The 19639-nt window shown below is 42.5% G+C and overlaps 1 protein-coding gene across 1 annotated transcript in view; it reads right to left on the bottom strand.

Moving 5' to 3' along the window:
• The window catches only part of map3k5 (mitogen-activated protein kinase kinase kinase 5), a 195700-nt gene extending 177781 nt beyond the window's left edge, over positions 1-17919 (bottom strand). The window contains exon 1 of the mRNA XM_048596746.1: positions 17281-17919. Within this exon, the coding sequence (XP_048452703.1) occupies positions 17281-17669 (389 nt within the window). The 5' untranslated portion in view covers positions 17670-17919. The remainder of the gene's footprint in view (positions 1-17280) is intronic.
• Positions 17920-19639: the final 1720 nt, after the last annotated feature.

The following is a 19639-nucleotide window of genomic DNA, read 5'->3' on the forward strand; positions in this document are numbered from 1 at the left end:
GCTCCTCTGATGCTGCTTGGCCTGCTGTGTTCATCCAGCTCTACACCATGTTATCTAAGGTGAACAGTTTGTTCCTTTCACTCCCCTGATCCACCAACTCCCACCGTAGGTCATGGTATGTCCCTTTTCACTAACATTACAGCTCTTTTGGCACACTAAAGGCAACATTGGTCAACCGAATTGTCCGCTGTGAAAACCGGCCAGCTGAACAGCATGCTGGGAACTGGATTGGGCCTGACAGATATGCAAACCAATTACTTTCATTGATGATGTTGAATAGTTGTTAATGAGACAGTAGAACAAGAGATAGTAAGCAAGGAAGCTTGCGGAATTCTCTGTCAAACTGGATCAAGCCAGATATGCGAGCTATTCACCTTGGTGGGACAATGCTGCAAAGTTTCAGGTGGAATGGTTTTGAGACAGCTGGGTCCTAGAGTCAGCTCAATCAATACGGAAATTACAATATCCGAGACTGTCTTTTGTTACACCCTTCCTCAGACGGAAACTCAATTTACATGGATTAACTGAAGTATGTTAATGACATTGATATATCAAACTGCTGTTACTAAATGATATGAGGCCACTGGGCTTGGGAATGACCTGGAGGATTGTATCTAAAGAGGCCACTCAAATCAGAGGCCAGACACTCCAGCGACAATATCAGCGCCAAGAAGCAGGAACCATAGGAGCAAGAAGAATAGCCTCAACTTCAGTCTGGCCGGCTGTAGTCGGGATAGTATAAACTTCTTCATCATCTTATGCTTCCAAAGCAGATTATAAATCAATGTGAGAATACAGTCATTTAAGAACTGTAAGGTTACTCAGGAAATTGGAGGGAAAGATGGGTTTTATAGAAGAGCATGTTTACACTCATGTTTCAACAATAATAAACTACGTCTCATGGTAAAGCATGTCTCATCCTTAGTGCAAAACGAGTCTCACTAAGTAAGCAAATAAATCACACAGAAAACAACATTTACAACACCTACTCTCCCAAAGAGCTGAAACATCAAAACTTTTGTGTCTCTTACCGACTGCTTTTCCTTCCGAAACTATTCACCTCTGTTGACTGAGCACATTTGCTAGTTTAACAGTTTTCTCGTTTACTAATTATCATTTGATTAAAGTTTTAAAATATTTTTATTAACTGTTTGGAAAGGCATGCTACATCTCAGAGTATAATGGGAACTTGGTCAGATGGACCAATGGGCCGAGGAGTAACAGATGGAGTTTAATTTAGATAAATGTGAAGTGCTGCACTTTGGTAAGGCAAATCAGAGCAGGATTTGTACACTTAATGGTAGGGTTCTGGGGAGTGTTGCCAAATAAGGAAACCTAGGGGTGCAGGTGCATCGTTCCTTGAAGGTGGAGTCGCAAGTAGTCAGGGCAGCGAAGGTGGCATTTGGTATGCTTGTCTTTATTGGTCAGCGCATTGAGTGTAGGAGTTGAGATGTCATGTAGCAGCTGCACAGGACATTGATGAGGCCAATTTTCTTTCAAGTTTTTAAAGCACTGGCGCGAGTGGGCCCTGCATGGACTGGCAGACAAAGATGGTGGTGTGGGCCCGGGTGCAGCAAAGCCGAGTAAATCTTGATGGAAAAATTGTCCAGGCAGCGGCAGCAGCAGCAGTAACAGCAGGATGAGGGTGGACGCAGGCGGAGGTCTCACGGCAACAGAGGAGGCAGGTCCGCAGCTAGGCCCAAGCAACTGACTGCAGAGGTGGTGATGGCGACGAGTTTGATCCCGATGCAGGATCCTGAGCACCAGCTGCGGTTGTATCGGCAAGGTCTGCCCACTGTGAACTCATAATGGGCAGCACGGACACCAGGGATGGAGGTACAATGGCAGCAGAGAGTGGCAACTCTTTGTTCCAGCGGCAGCAGCGTGTCAAAGCACGGTTGCAGCAGTGTGGTTGGTTTAGCAGCAGGAACTAGAGGGTCGGGATGAAGGAGCTGAGCTAGAAGCAGGAGCTGTTCAAAAGATCACCTAACTTTATTAATATAATAATATAAGACGAACTTTCCTGGTTTATTTTTCTGGCTTTATATTCTGTGTTTTGGTTTATTTTCTGTGTTTTAAGATGGTGCCGGAGAGTGGCGACACTGAACAACACTTCTCACTGTATTTGTAATAAATATACATGACAATAAATAAAATCAAATTAAATCACTTTTAGGATATTGCATGCAATTATGGTTGCCCATCTGTACAAAGGATGTTGTTAAACTTGTTTTGATTTTGATTTGGGTTTACATATTGTCATGTGTTTTGTTACAAAATACAGAGAAAAGTGTTGGATATTATTGTCACACTCCGGCGCCATCTTAAACACAGAAAAATAAACCAAAACATTGAATATAAAAGCAGAAAAATAAAGAAAAAGTGTTGACCTTTTATAGTCCTTCTTGTTAAGTGCTTTGCCATGGGCCATGGGCCTGGTGGCTAGGCACGAGTCCCCTTCGCCACATGGTCGCTGGCACGCAAGTCACCACTCTTCAGTGCCATCTCACCTCCACCGACATCCTTGCCACTATGAGTCCTCACTGGACCTCACCAGTGCTGACGCCACCAATGCCACACCTGCCCAAACTCGACCCCATCGCTGCCTTAAGCCCACTTTGGGGCCACCTTGCCAATGCAGCTGCTGCCAATGCTGCCAGGTCTCATACTGGGCCAGAAAAGATTTCCAAGAATGTTACTGGGTTTGGACGGTTTGAGTTATAGGGAGAGGCTGAATAGTCTGGGGCTTTTTCCCTTGAAACATCGGAGGCTGAGAGGTGACCTTATGGAGATTTGTAAAAATTGTGGCAGGCATAGATAAGGTAGATAGCCAAGGTCTTTCACCCAGCGTGAGGGAGTCCAAAACTAGAGGGCATAGTTTTAAGGTGAGAAGGGAAAGATTTAAAAGGGTCCTGAGGAGTAACTTTTTGTACGCAGACGGTGCTGGTGTATGGAATGAGCTGCCAGAGGAAGTGGTAGAGGTTGGTACAATTACAACATTTAAAAGACATTTGGATGGGTACATGAATAGGAAGGGTTTAGCGGGATATGGGCCAAATGCTGGCAAATGGGACTAGGTCAGATTGGGATACGTGGTCGATGTTGGTGAGTTGGACCGAAGGGTCTGCTTCCATGCTGTATAACTTTATGACTCTATGCTACATTACTCAGCCTATGGAACATTCATCACCAACTCTCTCAGGATCTTTTCCCATCTACTAAAGGTTAAGTTACAAGAAACTCATTTTCAACTCATTTCCAGTAAACCACACAAACCTACTCATCAGATTATTTTATTTCAAATATATAAATTATGTAACGGATACTGAAATTTTTATTCATGGCCTAAAATGGAAAGGAAGATGAATGGGACCTGATAGATAAAAAGAATAAATATAACAGAAAAATGGATCATTTTAGTCACATTGGGGTTTCACTGACAGTATCTTAAAATACAAGCTCTGAAGTGGCATGTGTGGTCATAAGCGAAAGGAGTTGGGATCAGTTTCACTTCAAGGCCAACACTGCTGCTGTATCAACGTTAATACTGCGTATATAGTATAACTCTGCTGCACTGGATTCATTCTAATAGTGAGTGATATTGACACGACAAAAAGCATTCACGCCAATTGTTACCCATCAGGGCAGGGGTGTAATTAACTTTTTTTAAATTTGGAAAAAAAAGTTTCCAGATATGTTGAAGTACTTAAGAAGTGAATAGGACTTTCCCCAGTCAAGAAATCATTGGAACCCCAAACACATGTTGAGAGACAGCCTCATTCTTATTCTTCTAAATCAGTTGCCCCGTAGATGTCTTCCACGCTGATCCCACTGTGAATTCCATACAGGAATATTCTGAGCAGGCTTGAATGGAAATCACTTGCTAGGTCACTTAGTACATTCCGGTTTCTCAACCAGGACTGATATTGCTTCAGTTCTGAAGCAAATCTCTAATATATGAAATCATTATAAAATATCGGTGTAAAAGACACTAGGAGAAAGAAAAAAAAGTACTTCGCATGTGCGGGCAAAATAAAAACTGATAATTCCTGTATTAATGTCTATGTGCAAGTAAAATATTTTGGTTCACTTAAGTACAGCTACAATTATTCTAGATGCAAACTCAAAATGTGTCCCCACAAATTGAGTCTTGTAGGGTGTTGAGGTGTACACAAAGCCATTTTGCAAAAACAAAGAGAATTACCCATTTAGCTGCACCCTATTTCTCACACCAAGAAGCCTGCACTATATTTACCAAGTCTGGGAATTTTGTTGTTTACATACTTTTGATATGACTTCAAAGGCATTGATCTAAAAGGCTTCAGTCTTTTCCTCAGGGAAGCTCATGTATATGTTGCCAAAAGGACTTTAGCCTGATTATATCGGTCAAGGTAGCAAGAACCTTTGAACTCAAGCCAATCAAAATCGTTAGTTTGTTGAAGGGAATTTGTATGTCTCACGTTAACACAGCCAATGGAATAGTTGAAAATATTACGATTTCAAATGCTGTCAAAAGCAAATTGATCAAGTAGCGACAAGACTGTATTAATGTCCTTTCTTGCTCTTGTTAACTAGAATTATTCACTGCTGAAAGTAAAGCATTTGATTGGTGAATACATTTCACTTAAAGAAAAAGACAGCCTTACAACTGAAACAAGTGATTGTAGCTCTACACAAACAGAGACAAGGGAGCAAACAGAAGCTCAATGCATTGGTCATTCCACAAAATCAAAAACTGCTCAAAGTGGCTGCAAGGATTTTAATCTCTTGTTTGAAATCAGTTTGTGCATCATGCGAGTGTAACATAGTATTTTTACGCCACTAGAGACCTATCTTTTTGCTCAGGGTGTTAGTTACATGTCCTAAAATATTGTGCGGCTCAGTGTCAAATTTTGCTCAATAATTCTTTCTTGAGGCACCCAGGAGTATATGAATGAAAGTTTGATTATTGTTGTCTCTTACTGGTTCTTTGCATGATTTTAGGTACATAAAATACTTAGCTAGGTTGATCATGCCTTTGTCTTGAAAGTTAATCTCTGGCATGTGTAAAGTCACGAGAAAATATCAGTGAAATATATCTTAGTAAGGGAGGAAGAAAAAAGCTTTGGAGGTAGATGTTAGTTCCCATTATTTCAATTCAAGCATGTATAAAGGGTATATATTTACATTTTTAAAAAGCAAATTATCTTTCTGTCAGAACCTCCGAATGGGGTTGAGGAACATATCAGCCATGACTGAATGATGGAGCAGATGGACCAAATGGTTAATGCTGCTCCTATGTCTTATGGTCAGTCTTGCTAAGGAACATGGGAATATAAACAGACATGTTCGTGTATAGCACAGAACAGAGAGAGGAAATGATTCTCAAGATGGCCACAACATCAATAGAAAGATTGTACTGAAATGCCAGAACTGAAGAATTATATACACCTTGGTAGTCAACTGCACCTAGTTACCGTCACTACTGTTGATAATAGGGTTATAGTTTCCATGACAACATGCATACCAAAAGCTGAGTTCAAATTATTCAACAGATGGAAGATTTAGCTTCCACTGTGACATGTCATAAACAATTCCCAGCATAACTACTTTTCATAACAAAAGTCAGAATATTTCCCCCAAAATAAGCGCAAACACATTGAGAACAATAGTTGTAACTGCTAAGAAGGATAGTGAGTCACAGCCCCAGTGTGTAGAAGAATTCAAAACAATCCCCCCAGAAGACTGAGTAACGTCTGCCTGCCATACTGATGATGAGGGAAGAAGGAAGGGAAAGGTATATTGAAAGGTTAAGCTGCATTAGCTACAAAACGGTATGAGAGTTTACAGATCACTTTCTGTAGTATCAAACTGGTAGGGGAAAACAATGTGGCAAATGCTACGTAGTTCCCGTACTCTTCAGTTTGTCCGTTTATCTAACTCAGAAACCAAAAGGCAATATTTGACCTGGGTCCAATCCCAAGACCATCTGGCCCACATCTGACATTCATTAGACTAACCTGCTCCAACAATGCTACAAAACATATCCGAAGTATTTAGGTATCACAATAACTGGCAGCGTATAGAAATGTTGAGTTCACAGGAAACAGTCAGCATTAACACGTTACTGCTTTTATTAGAAGCCATTCCAAAACTGTTGAGGCTTAGCTCTCAACTTGTTGCTACTTTAGCCACTGCTGCCTGGACATCTGCTGTCATAGTAAGCCATATGCATCTATCCTGCATCATCCTCACACAACCAATGTAACATGGCTGCAACTCACCATCCATTATAGACATCAGTGACGCCCTTTTCTGCTGCCATCAGGAAGGAACAGATGAAAAAGGAGAACGTCATTCAGAACCTGCTCCGCCATTTAATAACTGATTGAACATTTCAATGCTTTTTATCTAAACCATCCCTAGAAACTTTTTTTATGCCATTGATAATCAAAAATCTTTATTTTTAAAATAATTTTTAAAAGTAAAACTTTATTTTAACATACTTAAAGACTGAGCTTACACAGCCCTGTTGGGTAGAGAATTCCAAAGATTCACTCTCCTCTGAATAAACCAAAACCTATCTAATCTCAATTCTGAATGGCATTTCCCTGGTTCTATACTCACTAACTAGAGGAAACACCTTTTCTGCATCTCTCTAGCTTTACTGCTCTGATAAAATGGCTAACATACAAACTTCTTTTTTCTGGGAAGCCGCTTTTTAAAGTGTTATTTTTGTTCATGCAATTACAAGAACCTCTATGACTCTTCATTTTTCTTAGTCAATATAAGGAATTTTAATATACATGTTAGCATCCACATTTCAAAAGGCATCTACTTTCTTCCATAGATCTTTAGTTGTTGTCTAGCCATACGGGGATACAGGGAAGTGTTTAACGTTTTAGCAAAAATTTGTAGCTTGGGGTTATGGATGAGGTTGTTGACTTGCTCGCTGAGCTGGCTTGTTCTCGTTCAGATGCTTTGTCATCATGCTAGGTAACATCATTAGTGAGGCCTCTGACAAAGCAATGTTCTACTCAACTTGGAATTTATACTGTCTGGTCCATTATGGTGAGTAGTGTCATTTAATTAGAATCCCTACAGTGTGGAAACAGGCCCTTCGGCCCAACAAGTCCACACCGAACCTCAGAGCATCCCACCCAGATCCATCCCCCTATGACCCACCTAATATACACCCTCTACCTCCCTGAACACTACGGGCAATTTAGCATGGCCAATCCGCCTAACCTGCACATCTTTGGACTGTGGGAGGAAACCGGAGCACCCGGAGGAAACCCACGCAGACACGGGGAGAATGTGCAAACTCCACACAGACAGTCGCCCGAGGCTGCAATCGAACCCAGGTCCCTGGTGCTGTGAGGCAGCAGTGCTAACCACTGTGCCACCGTGTCGCCCGGTTTTGATCTGTATGGGTTTGTATATGGGGTCCAATTCTATGTGTTCGTTGATTGCATTATGGGTTGAGAACCATGCCTCTAGGAACTAAACAGACAACAACAAGAGGACACAGTACACCCAGACACACTGGCCACACTGCCCTACATCAATAACATATCAGAGCTAACAACAAGACTCCTAAGACCAATCGGAATCAGGGTAGCTCACAAGCCAACAGCCAGTCTACGACAAACACTCAAGGATTAAAGACCCTATTCCCACATCATGCAGAACCAAGTGGTTTACAAAATACCATGCAACAACTGCCACAAGCACTACATCGGACAGACAAGAAGGAAACTAGCCATTAGAATACATGAACATCAGCGAGCAGCAAACCAGCAACATGAACTCTCCTCAATATCGGTACACTCGAACAATGAAGGCCATCAGTTTAACTGGGACAACGTAACTATAGTAGCCCAAGCCAAACATAGACACGCACGGGAATTCCTACAGGCATGGTTCTCAAACCGTAATATAATCATAATGTAATGTAATCAACAAACATATATAGTTGGACTTCATATACAAACCCATACAGAACAAAACTGGAAATGGCACTACTCACCATAACGGACCGGACAGTATAAATTCCAAGTGGAGTAGAATGACACCACTTCATTGCAGTCCTCACCAATGACGTTACCTAGCATGGTGACAAAACGTCTGAACGAAAACAAGCCAGCTCAGCAAGCAAGTCAACAACTTCATACAGGAAAATGGATATAATGTAGGATTTGGAGTCCTTCTCCTTGGTACACTTCGGGTTTTGTGGTTAACACATCCTTCAACTTCACAAAATCACTTCAAGTTTTCTGTATTTCTCATTTTTGCATCACATCTGCCACTTTCTCTCACGCTATGTGCCACTTTCTACAAACCTTGAACTCAGTCAACACACTTAGTTTCATAACTCGGCCATTCAGCCATTGCACCTGATTTTCAATTCCCTCCATGATCTTGCCCCTGCCTAACTTCTTCTGCAGTGTCATAACCCTCCAAGATTTCTACTCTGCCTCTATTCTATCCTCTTTCATAAGCCAATTTTCATTTGTGACTTCATCTGCCTAGGTTCTAATCTGAAAATTCCCTCCTAAACCTCTCAAGCTCTCTGGTTTAAAGCGCTCCTTAGAAGCCAGTTCCTTGACTAAGCATTTGGTCATCTGTCCTAATAGCAAAAACGTGACTCCATGTCAAATCTTGTTTGATAATGCCCTTGAGAAGCACTTTGCGGTGGTTAATATATTATAAGCACTATATACATGCAAGCTCTTGAGTAAGGCATGATGGAACATTTCCTGAAACATGTACAAATGTTACACACCTAACTGGATATTAGTGTCTTCCTACACAAGTGCATTAACTTTGTCCTGAACAATGTTCAAGGGATTTGCGTATTGCCATCAAAATTCCTCACTTAACATGGATCCTTACTTTCACCACATGATCCATGAAAGAGAATCGCGATTTTGACAATGTAGCCATCAGTGCACAATCAAACTCTTACTGAGATCAACATCTACCTTTAACTCCATGAGAAGTAAAGAATATTTTAATTTGTTTAGATTAGCTCCAATGATTTATTGTGGTATAAATCGAACTGAATCAAACTGCACAATCACTTATTGGCACCCAACGGTCATCAGCTTCACCAAATTTCACCAACTTCATTTGCCCCATCATCGTCAGTCCAAGCCTGACTTTGTCATAAAGTAACAGTTACGAGGTCTCTCTGCAAGAGAAATCTCAGCTCCTTCAGAATTCCACAATTCGCATCTCATCACTTTCAGCAATTCTCATTCTCCAACATATTCAATTATGATCTCCACTTCCAGATCTCTTTTTGGCCTTGCTCCATTTGATTTTCACAACCTCTTCCAGATTCATGTCATTACTATAACTCACATCTTCCCTAATCCACTTTCACGCGATGAGTGGTGACACATATCACATGTTGAATTGCTGTACTGGTTAGTTCTATTAAAATTAATGCATAGATTTAAATGATGACTTCAAATTGTGGGTCAAAGCCTTTCCTCAAAATCAGACTGCAGTTTATACAATTTCTCCAAGTATCTGCGATTACAATAAGCAGCAGAGGTTTACACACAGAGCAACACTGATGCTGTGTGCACTGCTGGGTTTTTAAATTCTTTCATGGAAGCTGGGAGATGCTGCATAGGCCATAATTTATTGACAAATACTAATTGCCTTTGAGAAAATGGTAGAGAGCAGTCTTCCCAAACTCCTGCAATCATGTGGTGTAGGTACACCCATTGTGTTGTGAGCAAGAGAATTCCAGGACTTCAACTTGACAAACAAAGAGTGACAATATAAAACCGAGTCAGGATATTGTTTGGCTCAGGGTAGGGGTTGGGGGTGGAGGCGGAGCTTGCAGGTGGTGGTGTTCCCATATGTTGCATATTCTTATCCTTCTATTGGGGTGGCGGGGGGGTGGGGGTGTGTGGTGGGGAGTGATTGCAGGTTTGGAAACTGTTGTTGACGGGGCCTTGATGTGTTTCTGCAGTACATCTTGTTGATGGTATAGTACTGGTGCACAGTGGCAGCAGTATATCAAGCTTCTTGAGTGTTGTTGGGGCTGAACTCATCCAAGCAAGTGGGGAGTGCAGCATCCCATTCCTGACGTGTGCACTGTAGATGCTGGACAGGCTTTGAGAAGACAAGATGGGAGTTACTCACTTCAGGATTGCTAGCTTCTGACCAGATTTATAAAAATTAAGAATTTGTGTCAATTGGGTGCGATTGCATAACCCATCAAACAAAATTTTCATTTAAAAATTCTAAAGAAATTTGTGGATCCTGCACATTTTTAACTGAATATAAACTGACGTTTTCCCAGTCACCACCAGTTCTGAGGAAGGGTCACCGGACCCGAAACGTTAACTCTGTTTTCTCCTTCACAGATGCTGCCAGACCTGCTGAGCTTTTCCAGCAACTTTGTTTTTGTTTTTAACTGAAAACTATTGTGTTAAAAATGCACATGCTACAATAGGTGTAACATAGCACATGTACCATTGTGCTAATTTACAGTCCTTAAATGAGCCAAGATATTGTGTGACAAAGCTGACAAAACGAACTTATTAACAGTCCTATTGGCCATGCAGTTACTTGTAATTTTCAAATGCTAAAAGCAATGATGCTTCCATAAGACTGCAACAGCTTTAAAAAAACATATCACAATAGTTGCCATCATCATCCAGATAATTATGGCTTTTCTGAGTTAATTACAACAAATAATTCTACCTTCTGAAACAACTGTTAAGAATTGTTTGTCTCATGAAATAAAAGAGGGAGAGCAATTTTAAGTATAATATCACAACTGGGTTGAGGACAGGATGAAAACAGCTTAATGTTGCCCTTGTTTCTAAGCTACGATAGTTTAAGAAGTTTGATTTTTTTTTCTTTGAACATTCTATGGTTGGAGGTTATTGACAATGCTTACTTGAGGAGGTGTGAATAGCCTTCACAATTCTATTGCTCACAACAGCTTTAATTTCAGCAGCACTCAGTAAATGGAATGTCGCCGTTAGAAATAACACCATTTCCAGGCTTGAGTCTACATATTTGCTGGTTGCAGGAGGGACTTTCTTCTTGCTGGTCTCTGTACAATAATGTTCAACAACAACTTTAAAACAGCACCTTCCACTAGCCACAACACGCGATATTAGCATACGCAACCAAAAGCTTAAATCATAGAAGTAGGTTGGGAGAGAGGTGCACAGTTACACAGATTAGTGAGGCAATTCCAGAACTTAAGGCAAAACACCAAAAGAACTGCAGATGTTGCAAATCAGAAAGCAAAACAGAAATTGCTGGAAAATCTCAGCTGGTCTGGCAGCAACTGTGGAGAGAAAGCAGAGTTAACCTTTTGGCTCCAGTGACTTAAGGTCTTGGCAATAGAAGGCATGGCCACCAACTGCACAGCATTTGAAACTGGGGGTGCTCATGAGGCTAGAATTAGAAGAATACAGGTAGGTCCCTTGGCCCTGATGACTCGTGACCAAGGATCCTTAAAGGAGTAACTACTGAGATGGTGGTTCATTGGCTACCATTTTCCAAAAATCATTGGATTCTGGAGGAGTACCAGAAGGTTGGGAAGCTATCAATGTGACACCCCAATTCAAAAAGGGAGGGAGGCAAAAAGCAGGTAACTATAGGCCAATTCGCCTAAGATCTATTGTTGGAAAACTGTTGGAATCGATTATTCAGGAAGTAATAGCAGAACATTTGGAAAATGATAATCTAATCAAGAAGAGAAAGCATGGCTTCATGAAAGGGATATCGTGTCTGACTAATTTATTAGAGCTTTTCGAGGAAGCCCCAACCAGAACAAACAGAGGGAAACCAGTCAATGTGTTGTATTTGGATTTCTAGAAGGCTTTCGACCTGGTGCAAAAAGTTAATTCATAAAATAAGAGCGCATGGATTTGGAGGCAGCGTGGAGAGAGAATTGACTAATTGACTCTTGACTTGGGCAACAGACAGAGTGGGGATAGGGGTTCTTTCTCACTGATAACAACAAATGCTGGAGATTACTGCAAGTCAGATAGTATCCATGGACAGACAGCAAGCTAAAGTTTCGAGTCTAGATCACTCTTCATCAGAGCTGAATTGTGGAGGGGGGAACCATTTATGGTATAGTTGTGGCGGGGAGGTGTGGAAGTGGTGGGTGTAGAGTGCTGGTGGAGAAAAGATGTTGATAGTTCAGATTAAGTGATTGGAATATGAGAACGGCAGAATAATGGTGTGTCTACCTGCCAGACTTGAAAGAACAGACAGTCCCACTGGGGTGGGGTGAGGGGAAGGAGGGTGATAACAGAATGCAACAAGTAAAGCTAAAAGAAAAGGGAAGAAATGGGAGGATGTAACAAGTAATGCTAACAGAAAAGGAAGAAATGGGAGTTGGTTCACAATTTGAAGGTGTTGAATTCAATATTAAGTCCAGAAGGCTGTAAAGTGCCTAGTCTGAAGATGAGATGTTGTTCCTCCAGGCTGCACTGTGATTCACTGGGACACTGCAGCATGCCGAGGACAGACAAGTGGGCATGTGAGCAAGAGGTCATATTAAAATGACCGGCTACGGGAAGGTTGGGGTCATGCTTGTGCACGGACCATAGGTGCTCCGCAAAGTGATAACTCAGTCTGCGGGTTTCTCCAATGTAGGACACATTGGGTACGGTGAATACAATACACAAGATTGGAGGGAGTACAGCTTCACCTGAAAAGACTGTTGAGGCCCTTGAATTGTGAGCAGGGAGGAGGTGAAGGGGCAGCAGTTACACCTTCTGCGGTTACTTGGGAAGATGCTGTGGGAAGGGGGTTTGGTGTTGGTGGCTGAGGAATGGACTAGGGTGTCCTGGAGGGAATGATCCCTATGAAATGCAATCAGAGGGCATGAGGGGAAGATGTGTTTGGTGGTAGCGTTCTGCTGGAATTGTCTGTGTTTTCCCCTTTCTGTTAGCTTTACTTGTTACATTCTGTCACCATGTCCTCTATCCCGTCCACCCACCCCAGTGGGACAGTTTTCTCTTTCAGGTCTGGTAGAGGCACACTATTATTCTCACTTTCCGATTACTTAATCAAAACTATCAACATCTCTTCTCCAGCAGCACTCTACCCCCACTATCGCCGCATCCTTCCCACAACTATAACATAGACGCTGCCCCCCTTCCGCACTTCACTTCAGCTCTGATGAATGGTCATCTAGACTCGAAATGTTAGCTTGCTCTCTCTCTATGGATGCTGTCAGATTTGCTGTGATCTCCAGCATTTGTTCTTTTAAGCACATATTCCAGCATCTGCAGTAATTTGCTCCTACACTGGGGTTCTTTTTCAGGTTGACAACCTGCGACCAGTGGGGTTCAACAGGGATCAGTGCTGGGACCACAACACACGCATATAAATGACTTCGAAGAAGGAAATGAACGCACTGTAGCGAAATTTGCCGATGACACAAAAATAGGTGGAAAGGCAGGTTGCAAGAAAGATACAAATTTTACAGAGAGATATTGATAGGTTAAGTAAGTGGGTAAAAAGTTGGCAAATGTAGTATAAAAGATGAAAAAATGTGACGTTGTTCATTTCAGAAGGCAGAACAAAATAACAGTTTATTTAAATGGAGAGAAACTGCAGAAAGCTGCAACATAAAAGGACTTGTGCACAAAACACAAAGCTATGAGGAAGGCTGATAAAGGTTCATCCTTATTTCAAGGGGCTTGGAGTTTAAGAGTAGGGAAATCTTACTGCAACTGTACAAGATGTTGCTAAGACCACATCTGGAGTACTGTGATCAATTTGAGCCTCTATTTAAGAAAAGATATTATTTGATTGGCGGTGGTTCAAAGTAGGTTCACCAGGATGATCCTGGTATGGAGGGTATGGTATGGAGCAAAGGTTAATCAGGTTGGGACTCTACCCACTGGTGTTCAGAAGAATGAGAGGTGATGTTGAAACATATTGGATTCTTAATGGGTTTGACAGGGTAAATACTGAGAGGATGCTTCCCTCATGGGAGTGTCTAGGACCAGAGGGCATAGTCTCACAATAAAGGGACATCAATTTAAGACTGAGATGAGGACAAGTTTCTTCTCTCAGGTTATGAATCTTTAGAACTCCTTGCCACAGAGAGCTGTGGGGGCAGTGTCCTTGTGTAAAGTTAAAGCTGAGATAGGTAGATTCTTGATCAGTAGAGAAAGTGCAGGAAAGTGGATGTGAGGAATGTTGAATCAGCCATGATCCTATTGAATGGCAGAGCAGGCTTGAGAAGCTGAATATCTTACTCCCGTTCTTTTTTCTTATAATTTTATGGATCATTGGATCACGTGATCTCATTGAATAGCAGAGGAGACTCGATGGGCTGAATGCCTACTTCTGCTCTGACATCTTATGACCTTATAATCACAAACTCACACAGAAAGGTCCCTTTGGCCCATTGAGTCTGTACTGCTAAAAATACACTCCAACCTACACTCATCCTATTTTCTCCATACTAGACTCTTGGCCTTGAATATTACGACACTCCAAGAGTTCATTCAAGAATTTTTTTTTTTTGAAAGGTTGTGAGCTAACCCAACTCAACTACCCTCCCAAAAGCAGTGCATCCCAGAATCCCACTATTCACTGGGTGAGACTTTTCCTCAAATTCCCTCTAACCTTCCTGCCTTTCATTTTTAAATTATGTCCCGTTGTTACTCACCCTTCAACTAATGGGAACAGCTACTTTCTATCTTTGCCCATCATGGGCTTGTACATCTCTATCAGGTCCTGCTCAACCTTGTCTGTTCCAAAAGCAGACAACCTGAGTTTATCCAGCTTCCCTTTATAGCAGAATGTTCTCATTGCCTGACCCTTCCACCAATTGGAACTTCTTTCTGTTGCGAACCCTCGTGGTTTTGAGCGCTTCTATTAAATCTCCTTTCCACCTTTGCTTCTCCAGGGAAAACTTAAACTTCTCAAATCCATCCTCCTATACAAAACACCTCATCCCAAAAACCAATCTCTAATGCATTTGCATCTTTCCTAAAGCGATGTTCTCGGCATATGGTGTGGTATGTCCAGAGCTCCAGCAAAGACCAAAACAATATTTTGTAAAAGATTCATCAAAACTTCCTTGCTCTTTATATTGTCTGCATGTTTTTAAAGCTTGGGATTCTGTAGGCCGTTTAAACCATTATTTCAAACTGCCCTTCCACTTTCAATGACTCAGGCTCTTATCTTCCAGGTCTCGCTGCTCTTGCAACCACTTTAGAATTGTGTGTCATTTATTTTGCTTTGCCTCTCCTTGCTTATCCTACACAAATGTCTCTTTCCACACATCTCTATAATAAATTTGATCTGCTAGGAGTCCACCTATTCCATTAGCCTTTGTTCTTTTAAAACCTATTTCTTCTATTTAAAGTCTTCTCACCATTCACCATACCTAGAAAGATTTTAAATCACCAGCAATTTCTGAAATTGTGCAGTCTGAAAATCGTTTGTCACTCATTTCTATTTCCAGTCAGTCAACTTCATTTCAGAAGGCTATTGGTTCACTACACTGAGTAAAGAAATTTCTCCTCATTTCAGTTTGAAACGGCCTGTGTGTAATCTGAGACTGTGACCCCTTGCTCTGGACCCTCTCGCCACCAGAAACGCTATCCCTGCATCCACTCTGTCCAGCCCTGTTTGCGTTTTATACATTTCAATGATGTCTCCTTTCATTCTTCTTAATGCCAGTGAATACAGGCCCAGTCAACACAATCTCTTCTCAGAAAACAACATCTGCCACCACAGGGATCAGGCTGATAAAAGAGCCTTCAACGTTTCCAGTAAGGCTATGTGGCACTTTACCAAATACCTTTTGGAAGTTTGTGCATTTTACATCAACTGCATTACCCACATGAAATGTGTTACCCCATTAAAATTTATCCTTAGGCCCTCAGAACAAAGGCCTAACACTTACATTTCTCCAGTCTTCTGGCACCACCCCTGTATCTAAGTAGGATTGGAAGATAATGTGGTGTAATAGTAATGTGACTGAACTTGTAATCCAGAATCCTGGACTAAAGTTCTGGGGACATCTGTTTGAAGTCCACCATGGCAGATGGTGAAACTTTAATTAAAACGAAATCTGGAATTATAAACTTCAGTCTAAGGCAACCATGTAATCAGATGTCAAAACAAAAAAAAACCGAGTTCACTAAATCCTTTTGGGGAAGGAAATCTGTCATTCTTACTTCTTCTGGCCTAACATGTGACTCCAGACCTGGAAGGTAGTCAACGGCTATCTTGGTAGAGTGATCGGCAATAAATGCTGCCCAAGCCAAAGACTCCCACATCTCAAGAACAAACTGAAAAAAAACTGCACTTTCCACCACTGCTTCCTTCAGTATCCTTGGCTACATCCCAACATCTGCTGGTGATGTCAGTTTTTACTTAGTGTCAACCGTTCTAATAAATCCTCTTGATGAATTCTTAGTCCAACCAGGTCTTAACTTTCCCTCATGAAGGCTCTGGCAGTGCTTTCTTCCTTCAATAAGGCAGATGCAATGTTCCTCTGACCAGATCATCAGGAAAAGCACCATTAAAAACAAGCAGAGCAGTCTAAACATTTATTGATTATTACTCAACTGTGGTGAAGATCAGTATCAGATAAACACAACTGAACCTTGCCAAATTTTATTACAAATAGTGTTCTCCCTTACATCAATAGTTTGGCAGAACGCAGACCAACATTACATTTAACTCAAAATTTAGCATTTTTTAAAAATATGGAATACAAGTCAAGGCAAAAATGATTTTGCAGTTGAGTCCATACAGTCGCACCATACAAATTACTCGTGTCAGAATATTGTGCCAATACAGTAAGGTCATGGTTTCAATCTCCACGAGAAACATAAGTCGCCATTAATACGGTCTTTCTGAAAAGTACTGCAATACATCGCTTCGAACCTGCTTTATTTGTTACACATTATTCTGAACGCTTCGGTCTACGCACAGAACAAATGGCAACAAATTTAAACAGACATTTGCTCACCAGTCTCTAATAGATCGAACACCACTCAAGTAATATCTGTGCGAATACAGCGGCACTTTGGGTACTGCAGAGCGACAGAGGCTGGATTCACAGTGCCAACACCAACCTTGTCTCTTTTAAAGTTGTGGCTCAAGTTTCACCCTCCAGTTTACAGTGAGCCACCGGATGAAGCTGGATCCAAGCACTCAAAAATGTGCATCATTCCAGATTGTAAAGGTCACTTTCGGCAATGTTAGGACTCGGGGTCTTCAATTTCCTTAAAACAGAAAAGAGGACATTTGTGCAGAAGCAGCAGGGGTCAGAGCTCTTCCTCTCTCAGCTTACCTGCATTGTAGAAATAATCCAGGACGGCGGTCTCTCCGAAGTCCAGTTTCTCGAAAGGCACAGTCTCCAGGGCGGCGCTGACACTCTCGCACGCCTCCCTCAAACACTGCAGAGCCAGGCTCTCTGCGAGCTGCAGCTGAGCTGCCTCGTTCACCACGTACACCACGGTAGTCGGCCGGTTCTTCAGCCGAGCAGCCGGCACCGAGGACGGTACCGAAGCGGCTGCCGTGTGATCCTGCCAGTAGGTGCCAGCCGGGACACTGCTGCTGGCACTGCCCTGTCCCGGGCACAGGAGCGGCACCGGGACAGCGAGGCCCCCGCCGTCTCCCTCAGGGGCCGCGCCTGCTGCCGCCTCCTGGTCCAGGCTCATGTCGGTCAGAGCGAAGCGGAACCGCCGCTGCTGCTGTTTCAGCGACACTATGTGGCCGCTGCACTTCTCGCTAGAGTGTAGCGAAAAAACCTGCTCTCACAGACATGGGAATATGAAGGAATTACATGAACTTGAAAAGAAACACACTGCAAAAAGCTCGTGATTCCACGCAGCGATGTTGATACTTGCAGTAATTGGTCCGATCGCCCCTGTCTATGTGTATGCTGCTCTGGTTACACCAGCCAGTCAGTCCCAAGTCTAGGTTTTTAGGGGCTGTCCAACTGCCAAAATAGGACATCCAATCCGAAGGCCCAGTGCAACACGTCAGGAGGAGGCGTAGAGTACAGTATAGCGAGAGTTTATGCGAATACTCCACCAGTGATCGAGCTCTGGGTGGGATTTTTAAACATCCACGTCATGTTTCAAATGTATTTCCTCACTGCATCGTTGGTTATCTTACAGAGTTACAAATATGGGCTACACTGTGTGTGCCATGTTAATGGCAGTGGACAAATACGCCTTTGATAGTGAACTGTAACTCATGCACTGCGTCAATGTTTGCACTGTTTATCAGAGCGCCCACTTTTTCTCTGTTTGACCTGGATTCCTAAAGAGCCCCGTTAGGCAATCATCGGGTCCCTTGCATCCAAAGTGAGACTCACCCGCCCCCCATTTCCTTCCGTCGCCTCTTTACCTCCCGCAGGTATATTTATATTCCTGCTGGAATCTAATTCTGGAGCCCATGCCTTGAGGAAGTGTGCCCATTCTTCTCAGATAAGTTTGGACACAATGGGTTGACAGGATGTTGAGTCAAGGGTGGGGTGGCCGGATTGTCAAAATTCACAACCAGGACGCATTGAAAATGTAGGGATCGCTGATAATTGGTATGTTGAGTCTGGAGGAAGAGCACTTTAAGATAGAAGGTCACGTGATGACATCACCTGGCATATGTCCAGTCAAAGCTGGCAAGTCTATTGAGAACCGGACTTTATATCCTTTAGTGCTCTTAGATAAAACCGAATGGCTTTCTCACCACCACCTCTGCAACTGGATCCTCATCCTTCTGACCCACCGACCGCAATCAGTGAAGATAGACAACTGCACCTCCTCCATGATAACACTCAACACTGGAGCCCCCCAGGGATGCGTTCTCAAGCCCCTACTGTATTCCTTGTACATCCATGGCTGAGATGCCAAATTCTGAATGAACGCCATCCATAAGTTTGCTGACGACACCACCATGGTAGGACAGATGTGAAACAACGATGAGTCAGAATACAGAAAGGAGATAGAGGGCTTAGTGATGTGGTGCAACAAGAACAACTTCTCTCTCAATGTCAGCAAAACTAATGAATTGATCATTGATTTCAGAAGGAAGGGAGGAGAACACACCCCCAAACATCAATGGTGCTGAGGTTGAGAGGCTGGAGAGCATCAAGTTCCTCGGAGTGACGATAACTGACAACCTGTCCTGGACTTCCGACATAGATGTGACTGTCAAGAAGGCACACAACATCTCGTTTTCCTCAGACAGCTCAGGAAATTTGGCATGCCCACAAGGTCTCTCACTAACTTTTACAGATGCACCATTGAAAGCATACTGTCTGAGTGTATGGCAACCGCTCTGCCCAGAACCATTAGAAACTACAGAAGGTTGAGTGCACAGTCCAGACCGTCATGGAAGCTAACCTTCCATCCATGGACTCCATTTACATGGCCCGTTGCCGTGGAAAGGCTGCCAACATCATCAAAGACCCATTACACCCCAGCAATGCTCTCCCACAACTGCTTCTGTCAAGCAGAACATAGAGAAGCCTGAACACATGTATCAACAGCTTCAAGAATTGCTTTTCCCTGCCATCATTAGACTGATGAGTGGATTCTCCAGCTTCAAAATATGCCGATCTTGCTAATGTTGATCTTGCCTTGTGCACACCCTGCGCGATGTAACTTGTATGTGATACGGAGAA

This window comes from Rhincodon typus, chromosome 5 (genome assembly GCF_021869965.1).
Source record: "Rhincodon typus isolate 14 chromosome 5, sRhiTyp1.1, whole genome shotgun sequence".
NCBI lineage: Eukaryota > Metazoa > Chordata > Chondrichthyes > Orectolobiformes > Rhincodontidae > Rhincodon > Rhincodon typus.